The sequence below is a fragment of the Dipodomys ordii genome, unplaced genomic scaffold (assembly GCF_000151885.1).
Source record: "Dipodomys ordii isolate 6190 unplaced genomic scaffold, Dord_2.0 Scaffold1, whole genome shotgun sequence".
Taxonomy (NCBI): Eukaryota; Metazoa; Chordata; class Mammalia; order Rodentia; family Heteromyidae; genus Dipodomys; species Dipodomys ordii.
In genome coordinates, this window is record NW_012267217.1 from 66,696,239 (window position 1) to 66,720,856 (window position 24,618).

A 24,618-nucleotide genomic window follows, 5' to 3' on the forward strand; every position below is an offset into this window, starting at 1 on the left:
TGATCAATATTCATTGCATTCTTAATCTGCTTTGTTAAATGGCAACTCCTCTGTACAACTACTTAAAGATAATATAAAAGGGGAAAATTAGACAAATTAAATTTGACCTGTGCCAGAAAATTGTGTTTACTCTCACTGTAAAAAAGCATACAAATCCTGCCTCATAAAATTGGCAGTTTTTCTCTAAAGCAATGCAAACTTGCCTGTACACAAGCTCAGGCAGGAAGTACCAGCCTTTGGAAGATTCTTTTTCCCCTAAACACAGGGGAAATCCCTGATGACATCTCTGCAGATTAATTCTAGGCACAGGGTAAGAAAGTTGCTTAGGAAGATTTCTATCACAGTCCTTCTTGTTAGATGTAACAAGAGGATAATCATTTTGCTACAGGAATTACGATCTTGTTTTACTGATTTGGGGTTGGGTTTGGTTTGTTTTTTGTTTGTTTTTTCATTTTCACACAGAGTACCCAATAAGCCTGTGCTCTTGCTTTGAACTCCAAAATATATGTCACTCTTCAGCCAAAATGTAAGATTCCGGAAGGTTCTGGAAGCTGAAGAGCCATGGAGTTTGAGATACAACAGCAGGTACTTCACCTCATATCATGAGGCAGAGTATGGGTGAATCATACCACAAAAAGTTCCTCATCATTTCCAGCTCTGAGCCACTGACCCCCAAGGGACAAGAGTGACCCCCAAGGACAGGAAGGGATCCCCCTCCTGCTTAGCACACGGAGACATTTAAAACAAGAGTTGACATGATCCATAGCATCGATAAAAATGACGTGTGCATCATTATGAGACACGATTCCTTCTTCATTTATTACTCCCTTACTTGTTAGTTGCGATCTATCGTATGCAAATAAGACAAGCCAACCCCGAGGGAAATCTGTGAGCACTTCCCCAAGAAGCTGAACATCTTTTGCAACTGTAGGTCATAAAAATGTTGGATAATTTGTCATCACTGCATTAAACAACAACAACAGCATGGTCTTCGTACACACACAATAATGGCACACATAGAGCATGCTTTGCTATCCAGGAGAGCCGAAGCCTGGCGTAGGCCCGGGAGCCCCGAGTTCTTATCTGCAGCAAGATATGCCAATGCCCAACACTAACTCCAAGATAAACTGTGTCTCTCTCCAACTGTCACACTTTGAAGATGCCTGGTTAACTGCTTCTGTAGCTCACTCAGCAAATCCTCTGCAGCTTCTACTATGGCAATGCTTACAAGGGGAAAAAAAATCATGTCTACTTAGGCTGTACCAGAAGCCCTGCTTCCCTGAGCATCTGGTGTGAGCACAAGACCTTCCTCACTCATTGGATGTTCCCCTTTGTTACAAAAGAAGAAAAAGAAAAATCACATCCTCATCTCCTATGCAAAGCACAGCACTGTGTATTTCCTTTTCTTTCCTCAAATCTTAATACTTTGTTGAAAAAACAACATTTATACTGAAATCCTTTCATAGAGGTCTTGTGTCTCCTAATGTCCTCTTAGAAAGGGCAGCGAGGGAGTGTGTAAAACACAACAGTCAAAGGCTAATTGCCTGAACAGGGTTCATTTAGAACAGAGGCAGTCATTCACAGCGTATGCGTGAAATGCTCTCATCTGATGGTTGAGAACATTCGCTGGGGAAATGTCCCCTGGTAGAAATGAGGAGGTAGAGAAGAAAGGGTTCTGCCTAGGCCTCCTGAGAGCTTTCTGCCAAAGCTCTGGACAGCCATGAGCTGTTTTGCTGTTGTCCGTTCCGTTTTGCCTTATGTTATTTTTTCTGTGAGACATGCAGTAGGATCTGATACCAGAAGAATTGGAGAGTGCAGTTAATGAGGAAAGATGACACAGATGATGAATAGTCCACCTGGTGCTGTGAGCGGCTGAACATTAGAAGACAGAGATGCGTTCTTGGCATAAAAACAAAGGTTTTTATCATCTGTGTGGAAATATGATGTGTGGAAGACTCGCTTAGCATTCCCTGGGTTCACTTACAAAGCAGCTCCAGAAGGAAAACTCCTCTAGTCCTGTTCATGAGTTCCCCAATGCATCCATTTGTTGAATGCTCCTTTCGCTACTGATTTCTTTGCTTGTTATTTTTTACCCTCTTTCTTTGCTGTTAGCCTTATAGTCTGAAAAAATGATGGTCCTGGGAGGTATTGAGACTGAGACTACCATGGCCCATAGCGAAGACCATTCTAGATGTCCTCCTGTGGTTCCATGCCTTGTGGGGGTGACCCTGGGATCCCTGTGTTGTTTTCTGGCAGGACAGCACAATGCCAGAGGAGGGGCTGTCACGTGGAAGAGGCCCCTCCATCACGCTGACCCTTCCCGGTGCTCATGCTGTCCCTCCTCTTACCACGGAGCGGCTGTCTGCTGAGGAGGGCGGTGGCTCCCCCACTCCACCAAAGCTCAGATCCCAGGGGTCCCTCAGGGAAGCCTTGGCTTGGCCCCAAACCCCCGCTAAGCTTTGCCTGACTGTAACAGCTGGTTCCTTTCTGCCTGAGCATGGGATCCGTCACCCCTCTCCCCCACCCCTGCTTGCTGAACGTCTGCTATAAACAACTGTCTAGTGCTGTGTGCAGTACAGCAGCCCGTTGTGATCACAGTCCAGAAAGCTCTGCCTTTCCTTGGGTCACCCCGCGCGACCCTTTCAGAGTTCAAGATTCATGCACCAGAGCCTCAGCGCACTCTTCTTCCCACTCGGCCCACCAGCCGGAGTCACAAGAGGCTGGCTTTCTGTCCAGCACCGTGCCTGCGGCCCGGTGTCCCCCCCATCCCTGAACCCCTCTCGGTGGTCCCCACCTCCTAAGCCTGGCTCAGAATCTTCCTCCTTCTTATCGCTTCCTCTGTGCCACACAGACCTGTCCATTCACGCTTCCCTCACTGAAGAGCTGGGCACCAATTCATGGTGCCTCGCACACTAAAGCGTTCCCCAGCCTCCCACGTTACTTCTGTGACTCCAAGCCCCATCTACACCCATGCTGAAGGTGCTGTGGTCGTCCTGAGGGGATTGTTGTCCATGGGTCCCAGCCTCTTGGCCTTTAAGCCCCATCAGCCCCAGCGGCAATCGGACCGTTGTGTGCACATGCAGACACGTGGGAACCCTCCAGTCCCCGTGGGACCCGGCAGTCACCGCTCCTCACAGACGGTGTGCTGCCTGGTGGCCCCCCTCCTCGCGGCCTCTTGTCTCTGGCTCTTGGAGCTCTGAGCCCCGCCCACCCAGCCCCACCCAGTGAGGATGTCATACCAGGATCCCCAGCTTCCACTCTGCACTTTCTTCTCCAGTAGGAATTCTTTCCTCTCTGTCATTCTGTGTGAGCTCCAAACCTGGAGTCCTTTGAGTCCGAGAGTACCGGAGATGCCTGAGGAGGGGTCCATGCCAAGGGAGAGAACCGCCGGCAGTCTCTGAAGACAACCGGCCGTCAAGGCCAGTCAGCTGTCCTTCCTGAGCCTTGAGTGGCCCTGTCACATCCCAGGCGCCAGGCCAAATGCCAAACGGCTCCAACCCCTCCGGCCTCACGTGCCATCTGCTTTCCTGAGATGACCTATCTCCACTTAGTCCCTCTCAACTTTCCTCCCACCCTACAGAGTCTTAGGGACACAGTCCCCTTTCTCTTCCCTTCCCTCATCTTGGAACACAGGTCTGTTTCCCCTTCTTCTTCCTTAGCTCTCTCCCATTCAACCTGGAACCCCCACCTCTCCACTGTCAAATGAATGCCCAGCCTCGAGCTCTAACACAGGGGTGAGCCTCCGCCTCCCTGGCTGATGAGGGCATGGCCCTGGGCACTCAGCAACACTGCTTTGGTCCAGCACAGTTCTGTCTTGGTTATCAAGTCCCTTCCTACCAGTCTGTTAGGCCCTGGGCACTGGAGGGAGCTTGGCTGGTTAAATACATTGCCTGCCTATATTAATGTAGGGTCTTTGCTCCCGACAATTCTAGGGCAGCCCTGATAAGGGCTGGTGGAATTCAGAGTCTCTGGGGACAGAAACCCAGACCAGAGCCAAAGCCCCAGGCATCCGGCTCATTCCTCCCCAGCCTACATCTCACCCTCTAGCCATTTGGGCTCAGGTTCTTCAAACAGACGTGGACTGAACCAGAGCTAGGGCTCCAGCCACTCTTGATTTTCTCAGTTTTCTGAAACAGGTTCCACGGAGCAGAAGGGGAAGCACTCTGCTTTTCACGAGACACACACGTGGCCGTGGCTTTCCCCTGGGCTCTCACACTCCCTGTCCTAGACTGTTCTGGAAGGGGGCAGGCCCTCTGCAGCAAGGGCAGGTGAGAGAGCTCCCCTTGCAAGTGAGGTGTGAATGCTAGTGCTTCTCTCATGATGCTGTAAAAATGGTGCTCACTGAATTCAAAAATGCTCACTGGGCCCAAGTGAGGCCGGTATCTGAGGAGGAGAGTGATCGTCAAACCTTTGTTTTTAATTCTGAGAACATTCATCTCCTGCCTGAGCGCCCCGCTGCCAACTCTGAGGCCAGCCCTTGGCCAAGCTCATCTGGACAGAACAGCAGCAGGAGGCAGCCTGGCGAAGCAGCTGTTACCTGTGATGTCTTTAAGGGTGTCCATGTCCCCAGCCCTTCCCGGCCTCACGGAAGAGCGCACACAGGACACTAAGCTTCCTACTATGTCCTGAAGTGAGGTCAGGTTCTCTAGGTTGAACACATGCATATTGACCGGCTCGCTCGCTATTTCTTTTAACGCTCCTTCATCTGCGTCCTCAACTCCAATTGCAAACACGTTAACGTCAGCAGACTGAAGCTGTGCTGAGGACAGAGCCAGGTCGTCCTCCGAGCGTCCGTCAGTTAACACAACGAGAACCTGAGGGATTCCGTCCCCGGCCCGGCTTCCAGCAGCCTCAGTGAGGTGGGTTTGAATTACGTATTCTACTCCTCTTCCAGTCTGATTGCTTCCCCCAGTGTAAGACAGGTTGGAAATATGGGACAGGACTTCTTGTGTGGAATTATACGTATTTAACAGGAACTCAGTGTGTGGGTTTCCGTTGAACTGGACCAGGGCAAAATGGAAATCAGTTTCTCCCACAGCTAAAGATTCTATAACATCATAGAGAAACTCTCGAACAAGTTGGAAACGTTCCTTTCCAATGCTCCCAGAGGAATCCACTAGAAATATTATATCGGCAGCGGCACCATTTTTGACATCTTTAAAAGAAGACATTGGTTTAGATTTTTCTACTGTGCAAATAGGATGACTTCCTATCAGTGCAAAAGCTTCCTAGGCAAGTTCCGTTGCCACTACTGTAACTACATCATTCACACCTCACTTGCAGTCTAGCGAGGAGGCAGACTTACCTGAAGAGCAGGCTCGGCACAGGGACTCAACAGCTCTGGTACCCAGACCTAGCCCGTGTTCCATGCTGAGTGACCACTCTCGGGGGCCAGCAGCATGCTCCAGAGCGGGAGAGCATCGCCTGGGTGCCTCAGAACTCAAGCGCGTTCTCTAGGGCCGCGGGTCCCCTACACCTACCTGAGCAGACCATAGGAATCTTATCACAAGAAAACAGGTATTGTCGTAAGACTCATTCTCCACTTTGGGGGGTGGAAACTACTAGTGTTTTATGTGACTGGGCACCCAATGTTTTAGGTCATTTGTAAGAACATAAACGGGATGAATGGAGCTCCTTTAAGCGAGGAAGCCCCACGTCAATGTATAGAAAACTCTCCGTGGTCTCGGATTTCTGAGCATGAACAATGGATCTGGAGCTAGTTGGTGCATATTGATCATGGCTGGCCCATAGATGTGATAGCTACTGAACCGTATGGGACCCATCCGTGAATAAGTCCGGGCCTCTCTCCCCATGTTTCAGGCTTCGGTGCTACAGAAAGAGCCGCTCGGCGGCCGTGACAGGCTGGCGCCTGGACTCGACTTACCTCAGACTGACAGGGACCCACCCTACGTTCCTCTTCCACTGGGGGCTGCTAATGTCCCCTCTAGAGCAACCTGGCTTGGGGCAGAGGTAGGAGCTGCACAGACCCAGCTATCCAGGGAGGATCGGTAGAGACTCAAGTCGGGGTGGGGGGCTGCAGAGACCCAGCTATCCGGGAAAAGCAGGGTGGGGGGGACCCAGCATCGCCACCCCCAACCTGAAGTGCATGAAACTGTCCTGAAACTCTGAAAGCCAATTTTTAAGAGGCGTATTGGAATCTATTTTTGAAATTAGATTAAGGAACCAGATTTTTTTTCAAACATTCAATGATTCTGGATGAAACATGTCTTTCTGTGTCCAGAAAAGGTGATTTTTTTTTCCAGAGAAAAACATTTCTACTCCCAGGCATTGACTCCTGTCTATTTTATGTGTTCAGAGACTAAAGGAGAGGTTCTTCAGATGGGGAACCTGCTCATACGGAAACTTTCAGCTCACACCTATTGTAAAAACAAGTCCCTTTCAAGATATCAAACTCAAGTCTCAGCTGGAAAAGGAGCACATGGAAAAACCTGTACTAGGCAGCTGAGCTGTCCCTCAACATATCTGGGCTCTCTATAAGCTCATCATGTCTGAGATGTAGAAACCAACACTATTCGTCTATACAAAATTCAGGACACTTCCAGGCCTTACCTGCATGCTGCTGTTGGGCATAAGTCATGGAAAAGCCTGAGAAAAGGAGGCAAAAGATGGCCACTAAGGGCAAATGTCGATGTTTCCTCATTTTGAAATTGTCTGAGCACCAAGTTTGAACCTAAAAAAGAAAACAGAGTGGGAGGAAATAATCAGGCTTTCTTTTTGCTTTATGTACTCTTCCCCCCCCCTTTTTGTCAGTCATGGGACCTGAACTCTGGGCCTGGGTGCTGTACCTCAGCTCTTCAGCTCAAGGCTAGTGCTTTTCCACTTGAGGTATAGTGCCACTTCCAGCTTTTTCTGGTTATGTGGTACTAAGGAATCAAACCCAGGGCCTCATGCATGCGAGGCAAGCACTCTACCACTGAGCCACCTTCCCAGCCCTCTTTTTGTACCCTTATGCTGAAAAGTTCCCCCAAATCCAATGGCTTCCATGCCTCTTTTAGACCTCCAAGGGAACTATGTCTCTGATCATTTATTCTAAACCAGTTGCACACAGGCTGATGAAGTAAGTAAGGCAGTTGGCAGATGAATGTGCAGGGAAACGTAGATGTACAGTGTGTGCTGTTGAGGATGCTCCTACAACCCAAGCCTCACTGAAGCAATGCCACCCTCTTGGTCTGTAGGTATCATGCCTAATGATGCACTGCTCAGCACCTAGCTCACCAGTGACACAGGACTAGAAACCAGTGCATAGCCAAACACACACACAGAGCGAGAGAGATAATAGAAGGAAAGAAGGAAGAAAGGAAGGTAAAGAGGAAAAGAGGAAGAATGAGGAGAGAAGTGAGGGAGAGAGATCAAAGTAAATGATGAGAACGCATCTCTGTCTGAGGGGACCACAGACTCCTGAAGATCACAGAAGACAGGTAGCCTTGTGATGGAGCGGCTCACTTCCTGTCAACAGTACAGGGTTTTGACCTTGCTAGATTGATGATCTGCCACTTGGGTGGTGCTCCCAGTCCTTTTGGCTTTCATGCCCAGGTTGCCCTAGATAACAGTCCTCCTACATCCTTGGATAACAAGCTCATACCACCAGGCCCAACTTTCATTGGTTGAGATGAGGTCTTGCAAACCTTTAGCCTGGACTTCCCTTGACCTCCTCATCTTCCTGATGCCAACCTAGGTAGCTGAGATTGCAGGTATGAACCACCACACCAGACACAGTTATATTTTCTTATGGAAAACGTAGTAGTTTCACCATAGTTTAAAAACATTTCTTTCTTTCACTCAAATAGCAATGAACCAAGACTATTTCTCTCATAAGAACTAGTTAGAATTAAACATATAAGTGAAAAAAAACTAATCTAATGACTGTGTTTCTTTGACCACAGCAATCAAATCTTATTTTCCTCCCACATTGAAAGCAGCAGCAATTGGGAAATAGTATATTCTCATGCAAATGGCAGAATGAAAGGCCTCAGATTAAAGATGAGTGTGTGACAGCCAATTGCCTTGAAAGAATACTGTTTACATGAATTTAAGGAAAACTTAGGCTTAAGGACAAAATAGATTTTGCCCAGGTTGCAGCATATGCAAAGCCAAACACAGCAGGGGGATTCTATTTCAGTTCTTTTTTCCCTCTATTGCTAGCCAGCTCTCTCCCTGATATGTGCCAACCTCCAATCTCACAGTGACCAGCCCAGGGAGGTGCAATTAGCATAGTCACAAAGCCAGACCTCTGGGATAACCGCTTCCTGCACACCTCCCACACCATGCACCAGCTGAGGACCACAAGCTTGACTTGGGGGTAGCTAAGTTCAAGTTCACATAGGCTCAGTAGTCCATGTCATCAGACCCTTCCCGGCCCACAACACCTTCTTGTCCTATCTCAGGGCTCCGTTTCTTTATATTTCTCTCTCCAATCCAATGGTCTCATCTCAGAGGTAGGGTCTTCCTTAGGATCTCTCCAAAGAGCTATGTAGGCTTTCTGTCTAGGTTGAGGACTCCTGGCCAGAGGTCTTCCCCTCTTCTTCCTCCCCTTGGCTCTAGTTTCCCCAAACTTTGTCATTAGCTGGAGCCAGGTCTGCAGTAGGATCTGGTGCTCAGACTTGCTCTATCATTGGTTTGGTGCTTTGCTGTGCTATGGTAGAATTTTTAATAACTTTTGGATGAAGGCCCCCTGGTTTCCATTTTGCTCTTGACACCCTAATTATGTACCTAATCCCACATGCAGCTAGATGCAACAGTGCCCTTTCCTGCTGGAGTGGTCAGAGGTGCTCTGGCCAGGGGTTCTCTGGTTAGGAGTTTTGGTAACAGGACCGTGAAAGAAGACAACTGGAAATACCAATGGGCCAGAATGGTAAAAAGTACTTTCTTGGTGTTGTGTTATCAAAGTCATCAGCATCAACTATATGCCAATTTTTCATAATTTCTCTCCTTATATTCATGGGATCTCCTTAAACAGATGTTGATCCTTGTGCTCATGGTACAGAAATTGGGGTTCATAGTGTAAATGACCCAAATCACACAAAACAAAAGACACCTTAACATTCAAATGGAAAACCTGTCTTCCTCCATTTATGGAATTTGATCTTGCTGATCCACTTCAACAATCTCAATTTTGGCTTTTTAAGGATTCAGACAAGGATCCACCAATGTTGGGAAAGACAAGGTGCTTGGAGCTGGATACACCTGGGTCCTGGGCCCACCTCACTCTCCTTTGAGAAGGTCATTAAAACACTCCTTCTTGCACAATGAGAAAGATAAGAAGAGCTCTGCTGCCAGTCTCCTGTGAGGGGTGCACAGCAAGTCTTGTCAAATGCTGGTGGCAGCACAGATGGGACAGACATCTCACCACCATTGTCTTTCAAGGAAAGTTTTATCAGCATTTCCCAAAGCATATTCCATGGAATGAGGATTCCATGGAGTGTTCTAGGAGAGACAGGAGGGGTCTCCATAAGCAATAGAGTTTGGGGACACTGAACATCAAGCCTATATGTAGAATAATTGCAATATACATTAACATATAGCAGCTCTGAACAATGTTACACTTTAGTTAAGCCAGAATTTACCAAACATAAATACTGTAACATCTTTTCTCCATAGAAGCTATTTGTATCTTCAGAGACAAGCCATATACGTTGTAAGGTCCATGGTCTGTTTTACTTAGGTCTTGCCTCTCTGAAGCACCAGCTAAAAACCCTGGGCTCGACTAGCCCCAAATGCTTCTAAATTAGTTTTACATCCTTTGTCTCAAAATGGGGTTGACTCTCCCTGAGGGAGATGAGGAGAAATAAGGACATTGGGCATAGGAAGTAATTTGCACAATAACCTACCTCTGTGATGTTGGAAATAGTGCAAAACTCCACAGGACCTGGAAGATGTATGGACAAATACATCCCAACTAGCTGGTCAACTCAGAAAAAGCATACAGCATATAGCTTATCAAGACTGAACTAAGAAAAGTAAAAGTCTGGACCAATTATAATTGTGGAGTTTAACAAATAAAGCCCGTGAACAGGTGGCTTTACTAGAGGATTCTACCCAAGAATTTATGTCCATCATTCCTAAACCCCTCCCATAAAAACAATGAAGATGAGGGAACACTTCTAAGTGCCTTCTATGAGGCCCAAATTATCCAGAAACCAAAATGGGGAAAAGTAAAAAAAAAAGACATTGTAAGAAAAGAAAATCATAGCCCAATATCTCTGATAAATATTAATGAAAAAATCTCAACCAAATTCTAGCAAGACAAATTTTAAAATATCAAAAGGATTTTATATCATTACCAAGTAGGATTACTCCTGGAATTCAAGGATGGTTCAACACATAAAAATCAATCAAGGTGAGATACTGCATTAACAGAATAAAGGGGGGGGGATTAAATTATGTTGTGAAAACCAGACATCTACATGAAAGAATGAAGTTGAACCCTTACCTCACACCATACAAACTAAATGGACCTGAGACTATGAAACTGGTAAAGGGATACATAGGAAAACTTTCACAGAATTGGATTTGGCAATGATTTCTTGGTTACAACACCAAGGGCAAAGTAGAGAAAAGAATAAACAAATGGGACTACCACAAACTTACAGACTTCTAATGAAAGAGTATCAACAGACCAATCAACAGACTTGCAGAATGGCAGACAATATTTGTAGACCATATCTGATAAGGAGTTAATATCCAGAATATATGAAGAACCCAACTCATAACAACCACCACCAAAATAGAAAGTGAAGTCTGTTGAAGTCTGTTGAAAAGTCTGGGGTAAAGGTTGAAAAGGAAGATAAGGAAAAATGACAAAGAAGGATGCATTTGATTGGGAAATTTTTCAGTGTGGTACTGGAAGTTTAAACTCTGGGCTACATGTTTGCTAGGAGGCTAATACTCTACCACTTTATCCATGCTTCTAAGCTCAGGGGCTGTGTGTGTGTGTGTGTGTGTGTGTGTGTGTGTGTGTGTGTGTGTGTGTGTGTGTGTGTGTGTGTGTGTGTTTTGTCAGCCATGGGGCTTGAGATTGGGGCATGGGAACTGCCTCTCAGCTCTTCAGCTCAAAGCAAGCACTCTACCACTTGAGCCACAGTGCCACTTCTGGTTTTCTGGTGGTTAATTGAAGATAAGAGTCTCACAGATGCTTCTTCCCAGGCTGGCTTTGAACTGTGATCCTCAGATCTCAGCCTCTTGAGTAGCTAGGATTACAGGCATGAGCCACCAACACCTGGTTTCTAAGCTCAGTTTTATTGGTAGTTATTTTGAAGATGGAGTCTAGTAAACTTTTTCACCTATATGTACATTAAATATCAATCCTCCAGATCTCAACCTCCTAACTAACTAAGATTACAGGTGTTAGCCACTGGCAGCCGGCATATACACACATACATACATACATATATGCACATTGTGTATGCATATGTATGTGTGTATTTGTATGTATATATGTATTTGCATATATATGAATTTTATTCAGCCATCAAAAAAATGAAATTATATCATTTGCAGAGAAATGACAGGGTCTAGAAAACATCTGCTTGAGTGAAGTAAGACATGTCAGAAGGACAGAGAGTTGGCATTTTTTCTCATAGGTGGATATTAGAACTAAAACATAAACATGTATATAAACACAATGAGTCATGTGCAAATATATGCACATATATTTTAGCATGTATAAAATCAAATATCAAAATATGGTATATGCAAGAATAAGGTTGATGGTGTAATCTCTGAACAATTAAAAGGCAGTTTATCAAAAGGCATATTTGGAAACTGAAGCATGTCTTAACTGGAGGGTGGATACTAGTGGAAGGGGTAGATAAAGAAAGAGAGGGAAAGTGGATGAGGGGTTCATAATATTCAGGGTGTATATGTGAAGATAGACTAAGAAATCTTGATGCGAATGCTGGGAAAGGGAGGTGGACCCGGGAAGACTGGAGAGTGGCTCTTCTCTAGAAGCATACATGCATAGATAAACATGTTAACTGAAACCCCTGGTATAGCAGGTTGAAGATGATTTAAAAATAAACCCTTCTAAGCAAGAATGGAGGCTGGCAGAGGTGAGGAGGGAGGAGTTGTGGTTGCTCATCAACTGTTTTGCAAGATCGAAAAGTTCCCAAGTTCTTGTGCCTGTGGCACAAGTTACATATAGGCCTGTGCACACAGGAGTGGGCAGGATGCTAAGTTTTATGTTATGTGCCCCAATAAGTACATAAATAAATAAAGAGAAGCGGGGACAGGACAGACTGCCTGCCAGAGCTGAAGAGCATAGGTGTGTTTCACTTAAAATACAGCCAAATGACTTCACAGGACTGCCATAGCTGTGGGATCTTTTTTCAGAGGTGTGCTAAAGTTTAAGAGCTAACAGAGGAAAGAAATGTATGCATTTATGCCCTATCATTCAAATAACTCTATGTCTATCCTTGCTTCTAAACAAAATTTAGGCATATATGGCAGAAAAGAAAAGATAATATTTAAGTGAAAAGACAAGACACGAAAAAGAAAACAAATTTGATGTTAAGGCCAAGTTCAAGTATCACCCTTTCCCTAACCAGTGTCCATTAGACCTGCTAACTAGCCCTGAAACGGACTCTCCTCAGGCCCAACTTTCTGAATGTTTACCTTGACCTTCCTCCTGTGGTAGGCACTCCCCAGGCCGATTCCAATTCCCTGAACAGCTAATGAAGTTCAAGGAAAGGAATGATCTTGTGTACCCCGGATGGTAGAGGGAAGTCTGGCAGTCTGGTTGGTGACAAAACTTCGCCATGAATGAAACAGAGGGCTGATGTCCATACGGACCTCTTAGCAAGACGGCAGGAAGTTTGGAAGGGAAAAGCTACTTCCTCATTCTATCGCAGCAGCATACAGCCAAGTGGACGCAGCACAAACCTAAAGTCCTGCCCATGGGTTTGACTGAATCCTCCTACCTGAGTTCAGGTCCAGCCAGGATGAAGATACGGTGTTGCTGCCCTTTCCTCACTCCTTCTCTTTCTTCCTGAACCCCAGGAAGGTGGCTAGACAGCTGGTTGTAGGTGCAGGCCTACACCCAGTCTGCCAGACAATCGGCAGGCAGGAGAAACGTAAGATCATAAACCAAAAGATGAGTTCCCAGACTCACTGTGGCTTGGGATTTCCAGAGAGAGGCACCTGTGCCGAGCCAAACCTGCCCGGGGATCTGGCCTTTGAGACAGCCAGAGCTGAGCTGAGCAGCTGACACAGGGCAGTCTCCGCGCCCGCTTCACCTCAGAAATATACCCGCAGTGGAAAGGGAAGTTTACGGTGCAATCTAGCCCAGAAGGCAGTCGGCCACAGAGCACAGCTCATTCTACCACAGAGTGACAGCAGTAAGCGTGTCCCAGAGCCCTCAGGATTTGGGTTTCTTCAGGAAATTCTGTCCGGGGGTGAGGATGGACCTTACACCCTGAGCCCATAAGAAAGCCAGCCATCCCTCTGCCTCTGCCCGCCTTTGGCTTCTTCTCTTCTGGATGTGACACTGCTCTGAGCATCCACGAGAGGGATGGAACACTTCCCTCTCCTTGCGTTTGCTCGGTGTGCGTCCTTGGATGGCACTCTGCCACTTGACCTATGCCTCCTGCTCTCCCCAGTGTTAGTCAAAGCTATCAATAAATTACATTGTTTTTCTCTAATGCAGACATGTATTCGGATCAAGAACCAGGCTTGATGAAGGGAAGGGAGACGCCCTGGCAAGGAGCTGATCATGGCAACATGGCCAAAGCATAGTCCGGTCTTCTTGTCTTGCTCTGGTCCAAGCCTGTTGGACAGAGACACATGCAATACAGAAGAGCAGTCTGCAGTGCTCATTGCTGTGGGTTGGCAGTGTGCCCAGGTCCTAATGTGCCACCCCAGCCCAGGACAGTACCACAGCCAGTGTAGAAACCATGGCTGGCCTATCTGAGAATGACTCCAGCACACTACAGCCCCAGCTCTACTCCTTCAACCTGTAGATAGCCTTCAATCCCACCCCTACCTGAAAAGCCTTCAACTATTCTGGCAATCATTGCTTCTCTTTCCCACCCTCCATTAGATCTATTCTGAGGTTTTCTACCAAAGGGAAAAAGCAAGTGCTGTTTAATGTTTTTGGTTAATTGACTATGTACACTTTACATGACACAAAAGTGTACTGGACAGGTGCTCTACCTGACTCTGTTTAAGATTGATCACCAGACTTTTGTTTCCAGTCATTCCAGGCCAGTATTTTAATCCAGGATGGACAGGTGTCCTGGCTCTGTAACTGTTATGTGGAAAACTGCATGCCCTCTGCCCAGGGCCCTGCCCCTTGTGATTGCAAACGGCAGCTATGCCTGGCTCTGCCTGAAGTTTAAGCATCAGAACTTCTACCAAAAGTGCTCATGGGAATAGTGTGGGAGAACCAATAGAGTATGTTAGACATTTAATCCATGCAGGAGAAACGTCAAGTAGCCTTTGTGTTGGAGAATTAGAACACAGAATATTGCAGGTGTCACTGCAAAGAACCAGACTAGCGAATGCATGTGGGAGAAGGGAACAGCGAATCATCTAAGGGCTGTCTGCCCACTGCTGCTTGCAGGCGGAGGAAGGGGCGCCGACACCTCCACAGGGGTGTGACCAAGGGTGTGGTGGGCAGGGCCTACGCAGGTTTTTTCCCCTGGTCTATTAACCATCCCTGCACCTCCTGCCCAGAACTCCTTTGAATCCACTAATTCTGTAGTGTGTCAGACCATGAATGGGTTATTGATCATTCCAAATCTTTCCAAGCTTTGGTCATGACACCCATATGATGAATTCTATAATTTGCAGAATGATCTTCAATCATTCTATGGAAAATGACATTTAAGTTGCTGGAGTGCCATGCAAAAAAATGTTTGCTCCATTCATCTTTCAAAAGCAGCTCCCAGTGAAGGGCCTCCCATTGGGATACAGGACAATGAACCTTATGATCTATGCACAGGAATTATCTGTTCAAGAATCTCTCCAGGAATTAAAGGGAGCAGAGGGAAGGACTGACCCAGGACCGGGGTGTGGCACCTGCAGCCCTGAGCAGCTGCTCAGGGGCTAGTGCTGTTTGGGACAAGATGTCATGGCGGCCCCGCCCTCACGAGCCCGCCATGGCTGGCTCCAGCTGCACTCACGGGAAGGAGAGCAGCCCCCACGAGCCCGCCATGGCTGGCTCCGCTGCACTCCCGGGAGGAAGAGGGCCTTCACTCCCCACACTTCTGCCTCCACTCTGCTCAGGGCCCGGTCAGGCGGCCCTCGGGTGCCTGGCCCAGCTGGTGACTACGTATTAACACTTTTCTTTGCAATTAAATCTATTCCATTAGATAGTATATCCTGGCAGCAAATGGTAAGAAATGACTTCCTTTAGATTAACTAGGAAAAGATGTCCGACACTGGGTGCTATGTGAAGTAGCTAGTGGAAGCAATAGACCACCAACCTAGGCCCTGAGTTCAAAACTCCAGTAACTGCCAAAAACAAAATGTCAAACACCCGTTCCACAAACACTCACCAAGTTTGCCCTCCCCCTGCTCCCACATCCCCTCCCACCAGCTCACTCCTGCTACTCCCAAGGCAGAGACACAAGCAAACACAGAAGATGGGGTTCCATCTTCAAGGTGACCTCTCACACCTTCCTCCCAACAATCCAATGGCTGCCCCCCCATATTACAATGACTAAAGCCAGATGAGCTCAGGTGGCCTGTCAGGGCCACCTAGGTAAAATGACTTACACCCAGAGTCCTAACCAATCCAAGGCTACAAGGCCAAAAGTCACACATGGACCCCTGGAAGCCATGCAGGTGCAGGTCTGGAGGAACACACACATACACACACACACACACACACACACACACACACACACACGCCAGCTTCCCGCCCCCCCCCACCTCCATCTTTGAAGGAAAAAATAGATTTCCTTGGTGGTGATGGTGAATGTCTGCCTCTGTTCTTCCAAATGTGAAAAAATAAAAGCCAGACTTGGCCGTGTATGCCCCGTGGGCTGGAGAGGAAAGAGCCATTTCTTGGGAGTTTGTGTCCCTCGGGAGATAAATTCAAAGAGACACGCAGGGGTGTTCATGTATCTCTCTAATGCTTTTGTTCTTACCCCACCTGGTTGAAAAAGGAATTCAAGATACCTTTTTCCACTGAGTCACTGCCTACTTGAAATTTTAAAAAGCATTTCTTATTACCAAGTTCACTCTACATAGTCTTCAACTCAAAATCACAATCACATCTCAGCGACTTTCCCAAGCTATTGTGCAATTCTGCAAAAATAGTTTTCATGAAGCCTCCTCAAAAGCATTCCCATGTTCCATGTCTGGAAATCTTTTTTAAGAAAAAGACACACACATGCACACAAGGAAATAATTTTAAAACAAAGGCTTGAATGCATCCAGAGCTCTCATTTTGCAGTCTTTTATTTGGTTTTCTCCAACACCGCTTTATAAAACCAAGCCGTCTCCTATCAGATTCTCAGGCCTCTGTTAACCTCTCACCGCCCCCTTTGAAACCGGGGCTGCAGAAATGAGAACACAGTAAGCAGATGTGTAGTGTGAAATCCGGGCATGTTTACAGTGCTCACACACACTTGCCCTGTCGAACGTTGCAAGAGCCCTTTCTTGACTTCAAGAACAGAAGCACCTGGCTCTCACTCCATCTCTTTCTTGCCCGAGTCCCAGGGATGTCCCTGAGAAGCCTGTGGGACCCCGGAGAAGAAGCAGGGGAACAGAATTGCTCTCGCTCTTGGACAGCTTTCTCAGGGGATCCTCAAAAGCAAATGGCTTCGAATGACTCTGAGGAAACCTCCCAAAGAAATGCCTCAAACACTGCTTCTTTGTCTTTTTTTTTTCCTTAAAAAAAATGACCTCCTTGCATTCTGTGCCATGAAAACATTCTAGGACAGCAAGCTCTTTGGCTGGGTTTCCTGTGATCACATGGTCCGGGGGCCTCCTTCTCACCTCCCAGCATCCTTGCTAGACATGGGTAGCTGAGGAGACCTTGGTGGACACAGGAAGCTGATGAAATTGTCGGTGAGAACTTGTTAGTCTACTCCTGTAGCTGATACGACCTTTGGCTCTACCTGGTCAGACCTAACCAGGCAATGCCCCCCCACAGCTTGTGCATTATTACCAGGGTGATTCAGAGACACGGGGGTGGGGTGGAGAGGGGGATGTGGACACCTGACAAAGCGCTCTGACCACAGAGGAGAGAGTCCTCAGAGCTCAGCTCCCTTCCTTCCGTAGAGATAGCTTTAAGAAACAGATTGATTGCCCAGATATTTGGAGATATTTTTTAAATACATTGTCAACACAATGTCATTATAGCCAATGAACATTGTATAAAAACTGAACTGCGTAACTTGAGGGTAGACACGGGAGGGGAAATGAGGGAGAATGATGGAAGGAGGGATACTGATCAAGAAGCATTGTACTCATAACCTGACTTACGGAAATGCAGCCTCTTTGTACAACTACATCATCATCATCATCATGAAAAAATCTTCCTAGCATCCAAGATCAATGACCAGGAACTGGAAAGTTCTGTATCTACTATAGTTTGAGCACTGGGGACCCCCACATAAATTAGATAGGCATTCTGCTTTGCTAAATGCTTGTTGGCTGGGGAAGAGTATGTGCCCATTTATCCCGCCGACTGTAGACATCAGACAGAGGCAGGTCCCAGTTAACATTAAGGAAGAGCGTGAACTAGAGAATGTTTCAGAAGCAATCACACCCAGGCCCTTTCTGCTGGAGCCCAGGACACAGGCTACAGTGGACTCGGCTTGGAGCGCACATCTTTATCCGTCTCTGCCTCTCTGAAACCACAGCATTCCCTTGCAGAATGATGGAGGCAAAATGGCTAAAGCGTTCTTCACACCATAAGGAAAGGTTACATTGCTGTTGGCTTCCTGACTCACAGTGTAGGCTTTAAAATAGAAAACTTGCAAAATTCTGCTCTCTTACAGTGTCTGCCAGTAATGACCGCTTAATGTTTCCCAGGCTCACTTTTGAATGCACAAAGTAAGGCAGCCTGCGGGGGCAGGGCAGACCTGACCCAGGTCCCCAGACAAGGCTCCATGCTCTGCTCTGCTTGGTGGGCTCCAAGCCACAGGGGCTAGCTGGCCCTCCCAGCAGCGCCTGGGCCCCGTCAGGCTCTATATGGGTCGAGCTGAGCTGGCTGAAGCTCCCTGTGCCAGCACTAGTTGCTGAATCAACTAATGAAGGTTCCAGAAATGAAAAACCAGTTTCCTGGAATGGTTTCCCTTGAGATCTGAGTCATATCCAGCTGCTGCTCAAGTTTTAATTTTGAAACCAAACCGACCCATGATCTCTTCGTTTCCCCTGCGTTGGGTCCGGGACAATCTCGGGTGGAAGACATCAGAGAGTGCACAGACACCACAGCCACTGATGCCCCCAGCCAGCCCACCACTCGGACGTTTCTCTGTGTTCTGTGTTTCTGGAGCACAGTGGGAGCGGGTGGTGCTAAACGCAGCCAGGCTCCGTCAGACCAGCACGCGGCCCCAGGGAGGAGGTTGGCAGAACTTTCATATTTGTTTCATTTTTCTTCTCTCCTTTTTCTTTCCAGATTTTTTAAACAACAGTTAATCCTCCTCTGCTAAATCAAATGCAAAGATGCTAACCCAAAATCAAACCGGTAAGTGCAGAGCGAGCTGCCAGCCGCTCACTCACACCTGTAGCTATTCAGGAGGCTGAACTCTGAGGATCAAGGTGCAAAGCCAGTCTGGGCAGAGAAAATCCAAGAGATGCCTATTTCCAATTAAGTCACAACAAAAGACAAGCAAGAGCACAAGGCCATGAGTTCAAGTACCAGTACAAGCACAATATATGTGTGTGTGTCCATATACACACATATATGTGTGTGTGTGTGTAAATACATATACACATGTATATGTATACCTATATAAGTGTATATATTGTGTATATACATATATATATATATAGTGCCTTTCTCCATATGGTATTCTAAAATATACTCCTAAATGTTTCTATCCTTTACCATGTTGACCCCAGATACCTGTTTGCTAAATTACATGAGACACATGCAGAGCACTCAAGAAACTGATTTTGCCTCAACTGCCAGCACTGGCACTTAGGGCCTTCTCCCAGGCACGCAACTCTCCAAGCTCCTGTCCTCGCCTGGCATGGGAACGGTACAAAGACAGTGTCTGCCAAAACAATATTTTTTCAGGATTTCAACTAACCAAGCAGAAAGGCAAGTTCTACATCTTTGTCATTTTTTGTCCCCTGTCCATGTGTTGGAGCATATTATCATGTCATGGTAAGCTAAGTGAAAATGAGTGTACACAGGCAAACTACAGACAGAGCGCTGGAATTCCCACCTGGGGGTTCTAGCAATGCCTACCACAGGTTCACAGTCACAAGTCAGAGAGCAGCAGTAACACAATTTTAATTAACAAGCAATTGAAACGGGCCATTCACTCTGTGGGATTTTTTTTAACATGTTTAAACTGATTTTCCATTTGGGGGAAAACATAAAATGGCAGACACCAACTACTTTAGGAATTACTGGATCAGCTCATTTTAATTAAAAGATCCTGCTCAGATTCCACACACAAGGATGCAAGTGTGCTTCAGGCCCCAAGCCCGCAGCTGCTCATGCAAACTTCTGTAATTGGACACGGAGAACTAGCTCCTTTCCAACGGCTCACGTGCCCAGTGCTCTTTCATGGGGTGGGGGCTCAAGCACACATTAAGCTCCCTTGAAGGCAGGGTCTTGGCTCAGTGCACTCACACATGAATGTGAGGGAAAAGCAAAACTCAATTGCCATGTGCCTCTCAGAGACTGTGTGTAAACGCATATATACATTTATACATGTATATATACATGTGCATAAGTGTATATATTGTACATGTACATATATAGTGTGGAAACAGACTCTGGGACCACCCTAAGGTGACTCAGATTCCCTGCTGGGCATCCATCAATGACACCCCAAGAACACTAGAACCCCACCCAGAGAAACTGCACAGACCGCGTTGAGAGGACTCCTACGTTCAGAGGGACGTACTGCCCTCTAGAGGAACGAAACCAAATCACATCACCAGGACCCACTCTTCCAAGATGGGAGGCACCAAGCCACACCATCTTCTTCTTCCCAATAGACCATGTCTGAAAGCCGTATCCCGCCTTCCTGAACAGAACCCCTGTTCTTAAAGCCAGGACCTGTGGGTGCCACTGAGACTAAGATTCTCCTTATCATGGTTTGAACAGGACAAAGCAACATCTTATATTTTAAAAGCAGGATTGTCTCTTAGAGCTCTTCTAGCGGAAACAGACTTTATCCGGAGGCTTTATCTAGTCTGAAGTAGCAGGAACCTTTAAACGTTGCCAGCTTTAGAACTGGAATCATTTTTGGAGCTCTGCTTTCCTTAGCTAGAGCTACCAGAGGTTTTTTTCCCCCTCAAATCGTCAACTATTTATGCAGTGGTGGTGTGTTTTCATTGTCTGTTTGCCAGGGCCAGAACACCATGTGAAGTTTGCTCCTGCAGCTCTGGTGGAAAAGCCTCCTGGGACACAGGGTCTCATTCAGAGAGCCACCGCCCATCATTCTTCCCCAACAGATACCAAATTCTCAGCTTTCTTCCACAGCCAAGTGACAAAAACACATTTTCAAAGAAAGGAAAATCTGCTAAAGTTGTTCGCATGTTTGCAAGAAAGTCTCATGCCACCGAATCTGGGACTGGCTGGTGAGTTTTCCATCCTAAACGGAATTTCACATAAAAGATGCAGACCACCGGTAAGCGACCCTTAATCCAGGCCACCTAAACTCTGAGAAGCAAGCAGAGCTCTGGCAGACAGGGCCAGCTCCCCGCCTCTCAGCAAGGACGCCGGGGGGAGGAGGAATACGCTGGCCTTCAGCACCCCAAACTGAGACCAGGGTGCAAGGCTTCACTGGAAACGTACATCGTTTCCTCCCGATTTACCGTCACTTCCCGTGAGTGACACGTGTGAGAGAAAGGGAAATGTAGACATGAAGACAGGTCTTATTCAGAAAGATGTCCGTTTCCTCCCAGAAACATCACGAAGCCCCTGGGCTCGGGCAGTTGGCCTCTAGCCCCTCACCTGATGACCTGGACCATGGTGGGGTGGGGTGCACACCTCTTGGCCAAGGGTTGACACTCGAGGGTTGTCCCCAGCCACCTCCCAGAAGGTGCTCCAGCCATGCCCTCTGGTTCCCAGACAGGAAAAACCCAAGAGAGGCACCAAGTCCCACCCAGGCTGCTCATCGTCCCAAGTCCTCTTTCCCTGCCCCGTCCGAGGTCTGCCCGCTGGTGGCTTCTCCCAGCCGTGAGCAAGGGGAAAAAACCCAGTAAAGGACTCTGGGTGTGAAAGGGCCTTGGCGCAGCACAGGTGTCCAGAGACAGAACTGCGGTTCCTGCACCCCACGCGTCTGCCAGAGCGATGCCCCACCCCAAACCTGCATCCTCGGTACCCAGTCACACCCCAGTGGAGCAAACCTCAGCGTTAACCCCCAGGTCCCAGAGGGGGCCTGGCTGAGGGCGGCTCACCCCGATTCTCAGTGCCAGAGCGATGCCACCCTCCCTGCAGGGGCATCGCCGCTTCCTCCGTTACTTGCTACGGGGCCTCAACCACTTTTCCTATTGCCTTTCGCAGCACGGGACAGGAGAAGGCTCTTCTAGAGAGTCAGGTCAGGGAGCCCACTCCAAAGCTTGGCGGGGTCTCCATGCGTGGCTCATCACCCCCTTGACCATGGCCCTACCAAGTCATTTGGAGCCTTTGATTTCTCATCTTTAAAGCCCAGGAACAGCTCATCGGTGGCCACCGGCCAAGAATCTCTTCCATTATCTTCACCCTGGTGAAGGAGTTGGAAGTCCTGGGAACAGCTCCGTAGCCAGCCAGCGGCACTCCCGCATCATTTGGGTGAGGAGCATCGCGATTTTGACTGTGACACGACTCCTGCTCAACTTTTTGCCATAGTAAGAATGGACCTCAGGGAGATGGGGGGCTATGGTGCGCGCCAGGGCACACGGGACCCTGGGAGAGCCCACCCTGCTCCTCGGGCGGGAGGGAGGCCGCCACACGGGTCACCACCAGTCCTTCCAAAGCAGCCTCAAAGTTTGCCCTGGGCTCTCTGGGTTTGTCTGAACTGCTCCCCCAGCACCAGGACCCTCCCTGCGTCTTCGTCCTGTCTCCCCCCTGCCCATCTTTCTTAGGTGGCAGGCTTGGAAGAAGTCGCTACACCAGCACACAGCTTTCCTGAGAGAGGACCTGAGCCCCACCCTGGGCCCTCGGGGCCAGGGAATCGCCCTTGGGCCTCCCGGCTTGGCCCGGAGCCCTGCACATCTGGACGGCACACAGCCCGCAGCCCCGGAGCCCTGCCTCGTCCCCTTGGCACAGTGCCCGCCCCCTTCACATTCCTTCCCCCGCTGACCCTGCAGCTCCCCAAGAGCAAAGGCCTGTCCCCAAGGACGGTCTCCGGCGTGGCTTCAGACTCCTGAAGAGATGAAGCCCTTCTGATCAGGGCTGAGCAGATCCACACTGAACCCCAAGCCCAAGCCCCCCAACCTTGTGAAGACAGCAATAATGTACTACCCTCGCTCTTCCTTCCCATGGGTGGCCCAGGGCAGGGACCCCCGGCGCACGCTTCAAGCCTGGGGTCGCTGTCAGAAGACCCTGAAGCCCCCACCGGTCCGCTCGCCAGTCTCCCGCCAGACGCTTCTGGGAACAAAGCAGATTCCAGCCCCGTTGGGAAGAAGGCGAGAACTCCCCATAAATCACAGGCTGAGAAAACAGTGCTATCACGAGCGCGCTGAGAGCCCCTTCTGCTCTTGGCAACGCCGCGACCTCAACCCCGGGAACGCAACCCAGTTGCTACAAAGGGGGTGAGAGAAATCAGTAGACTCCTCCAGAAACCCAGAACAAGCACTGAAAACCGAGACGCACGGAGGTCCTAAAATGTGGTCACCTCCGGTTTCCAGAGCATTCCCTTCCTAACCACAGTGAGGGGAAGGGAAATCACACTCACCCTGAGCAGCGTGAAGATGCGTGTCCCTGACTTCTAGAGTCAATTATGTCCACCAGAATGCATATTGCTCCCCCTCACGGTGTCCCTCTGTCTTTCCGCAGCCTTCCTCCACCAAGCACAGGGGAGCCCAGGGAGAGAGGAGGACGCCTCCTCTTGCAATCTTTGCTGAAGGCTCAACAACTGAGCCGTCTTTGGTGGAGAGCTAAGCTCCAAACTGGACAGGGTCCAGGGTACAGTCCAGCTCCTCCTCCTCCTCCTCCTCCTCCTGTCTCTCCTCCTTCTCCTCCTCCTCCTCCTCCCTTCCTCCAGACCCCTCCTCTCTCCTCACTGCAGGACAGACCCAAACTGTAAATGAAAACCAGACCCTGGGCTCTGCTGCCTGGCCCCTGCTACGAGCTGATGTCACTTCTCTGAATCCCATCCTCCTCCTGCAAAGGGCCAGCTCCACTCCTGCTACCCAGACTCCTTCACAAAAGAACACTTGACTACGTCTACCCATCACCTATGGGGCTGGGCTCTTGGTGGCAAGAAGAATGAATTTTGGAATTCATGATAGGTCTCCATGGTTTCCTATCCGTGTTGTCGACACCATTGGAAAGGAAAACAGGAAATGCAGTCCCCCTCCCAAACCCTGGCCACACCCTTCCATTTCTTCTTGAAGTTTCTGAATTGAGACTTCGGCTAATAATCTCCCTTTTCAAATATAAAAACCAGCAATTAACATCCCCTCCTTGGCTTTCCGCTAACCAAAGCTCTGTTTGCCAGTGAAAGGCAAGAAAAGGAAAGTCCACATTTCTTTTAAAAGTTCTATATATAATGAATCTGATTGTGAGCCTTGGGCTCATTTTGAGGAGCTCAGGGTGGTTTTCAAGCTCTGAGTTCCAAGAAAACTCCTGGGTAGGAACTGAGCCTTCTTCAGAGCCTTGTAGCTTCCGAAGCTGTGCAGTGGACTTATAGCTTTTATTGTTTCTATAGCTCACAAACATTCCACCCCCAAGACTTTTTTATTTTATTTTTTACTTGTTTATTTATTTGCTAGTACCAAGATTCGAACATAAGGCCCGGAACTCCTTCAGCCTACTTGCTCAGCTGGTGCTTGGCTGCCTGAGCCATGCCTCCAAGTCTAGCTCTTTGCTGGTTAATTGAAAATAGAATCCCTCAGAGTTCTTTGCCTGGGCTGGCTTCAAACTGAGATCCTCCAGTTTGAGATCTTCCTGAGAAGCTAGGTTTGAAGGTATGCGCTACCAGTGCCAGGCCCCAAAGAGAGAGGTGGTTTTGTTCGAGAAAATATTGGTCCTGTTATACCAATTAGAAAAACCATATTCAGAGAGGCTGAGTGACTCCTTACTGTCTGTCTGTCCTGTGTGTGTGTGTCTCTATTTCTCTCTCTTTCACACACACACACACACACACACACACACACACACACACACGCCCTGTTCATAGTAGAGCTCAGATGAGAACCCCAGGCCCAGCTATCACCACGCTTCTCAACACACCACCACTATGTGGCTCACAGGAAAAGTCAGGTCCTGACAGATAGCAAGAGACCTGAAGGGGACTTTGGGCTCTGAGGCCCTTCCAATGT

General features: G+C 48.1%; 1 protein-coding gene across 1 annotated transcript in view; it reads right to left on the reverse strand.

Annotated features, from left to right (window-relative positions):
* Col6a3 (collagen, type VI, alpha 3) overlaps window positions 1–23,054 on the reverse strand; it is an 80,128-nt gene extending 57,074 nt beyond the window's left edge. Inside the window, exons 1-3 of the mRNA XM_013011834.1 lie at window positions 23,031–23,054; window positions 6,571–6,691; window positions 4,538–5,155 (exon numbers count right to left, since the gene is read on the reverse strand). Coding sequence (XP_012867288.1) covers window positions 4,538–5,155; window positions 6,571–6,661 — 709 coding nt within the window. The 5' untranslated portion in view covers window positions 6,662–6,691; window positions 23,031–23,054. The remainder of the gene's footprint in view (window positions 1–4,537; window positions 5,156–6,570; window positions 6,692–23,030) is intronic.
* Between the last annotated feature and the right edge of the window lie 1,564 nt (window positions 23,055–24,618).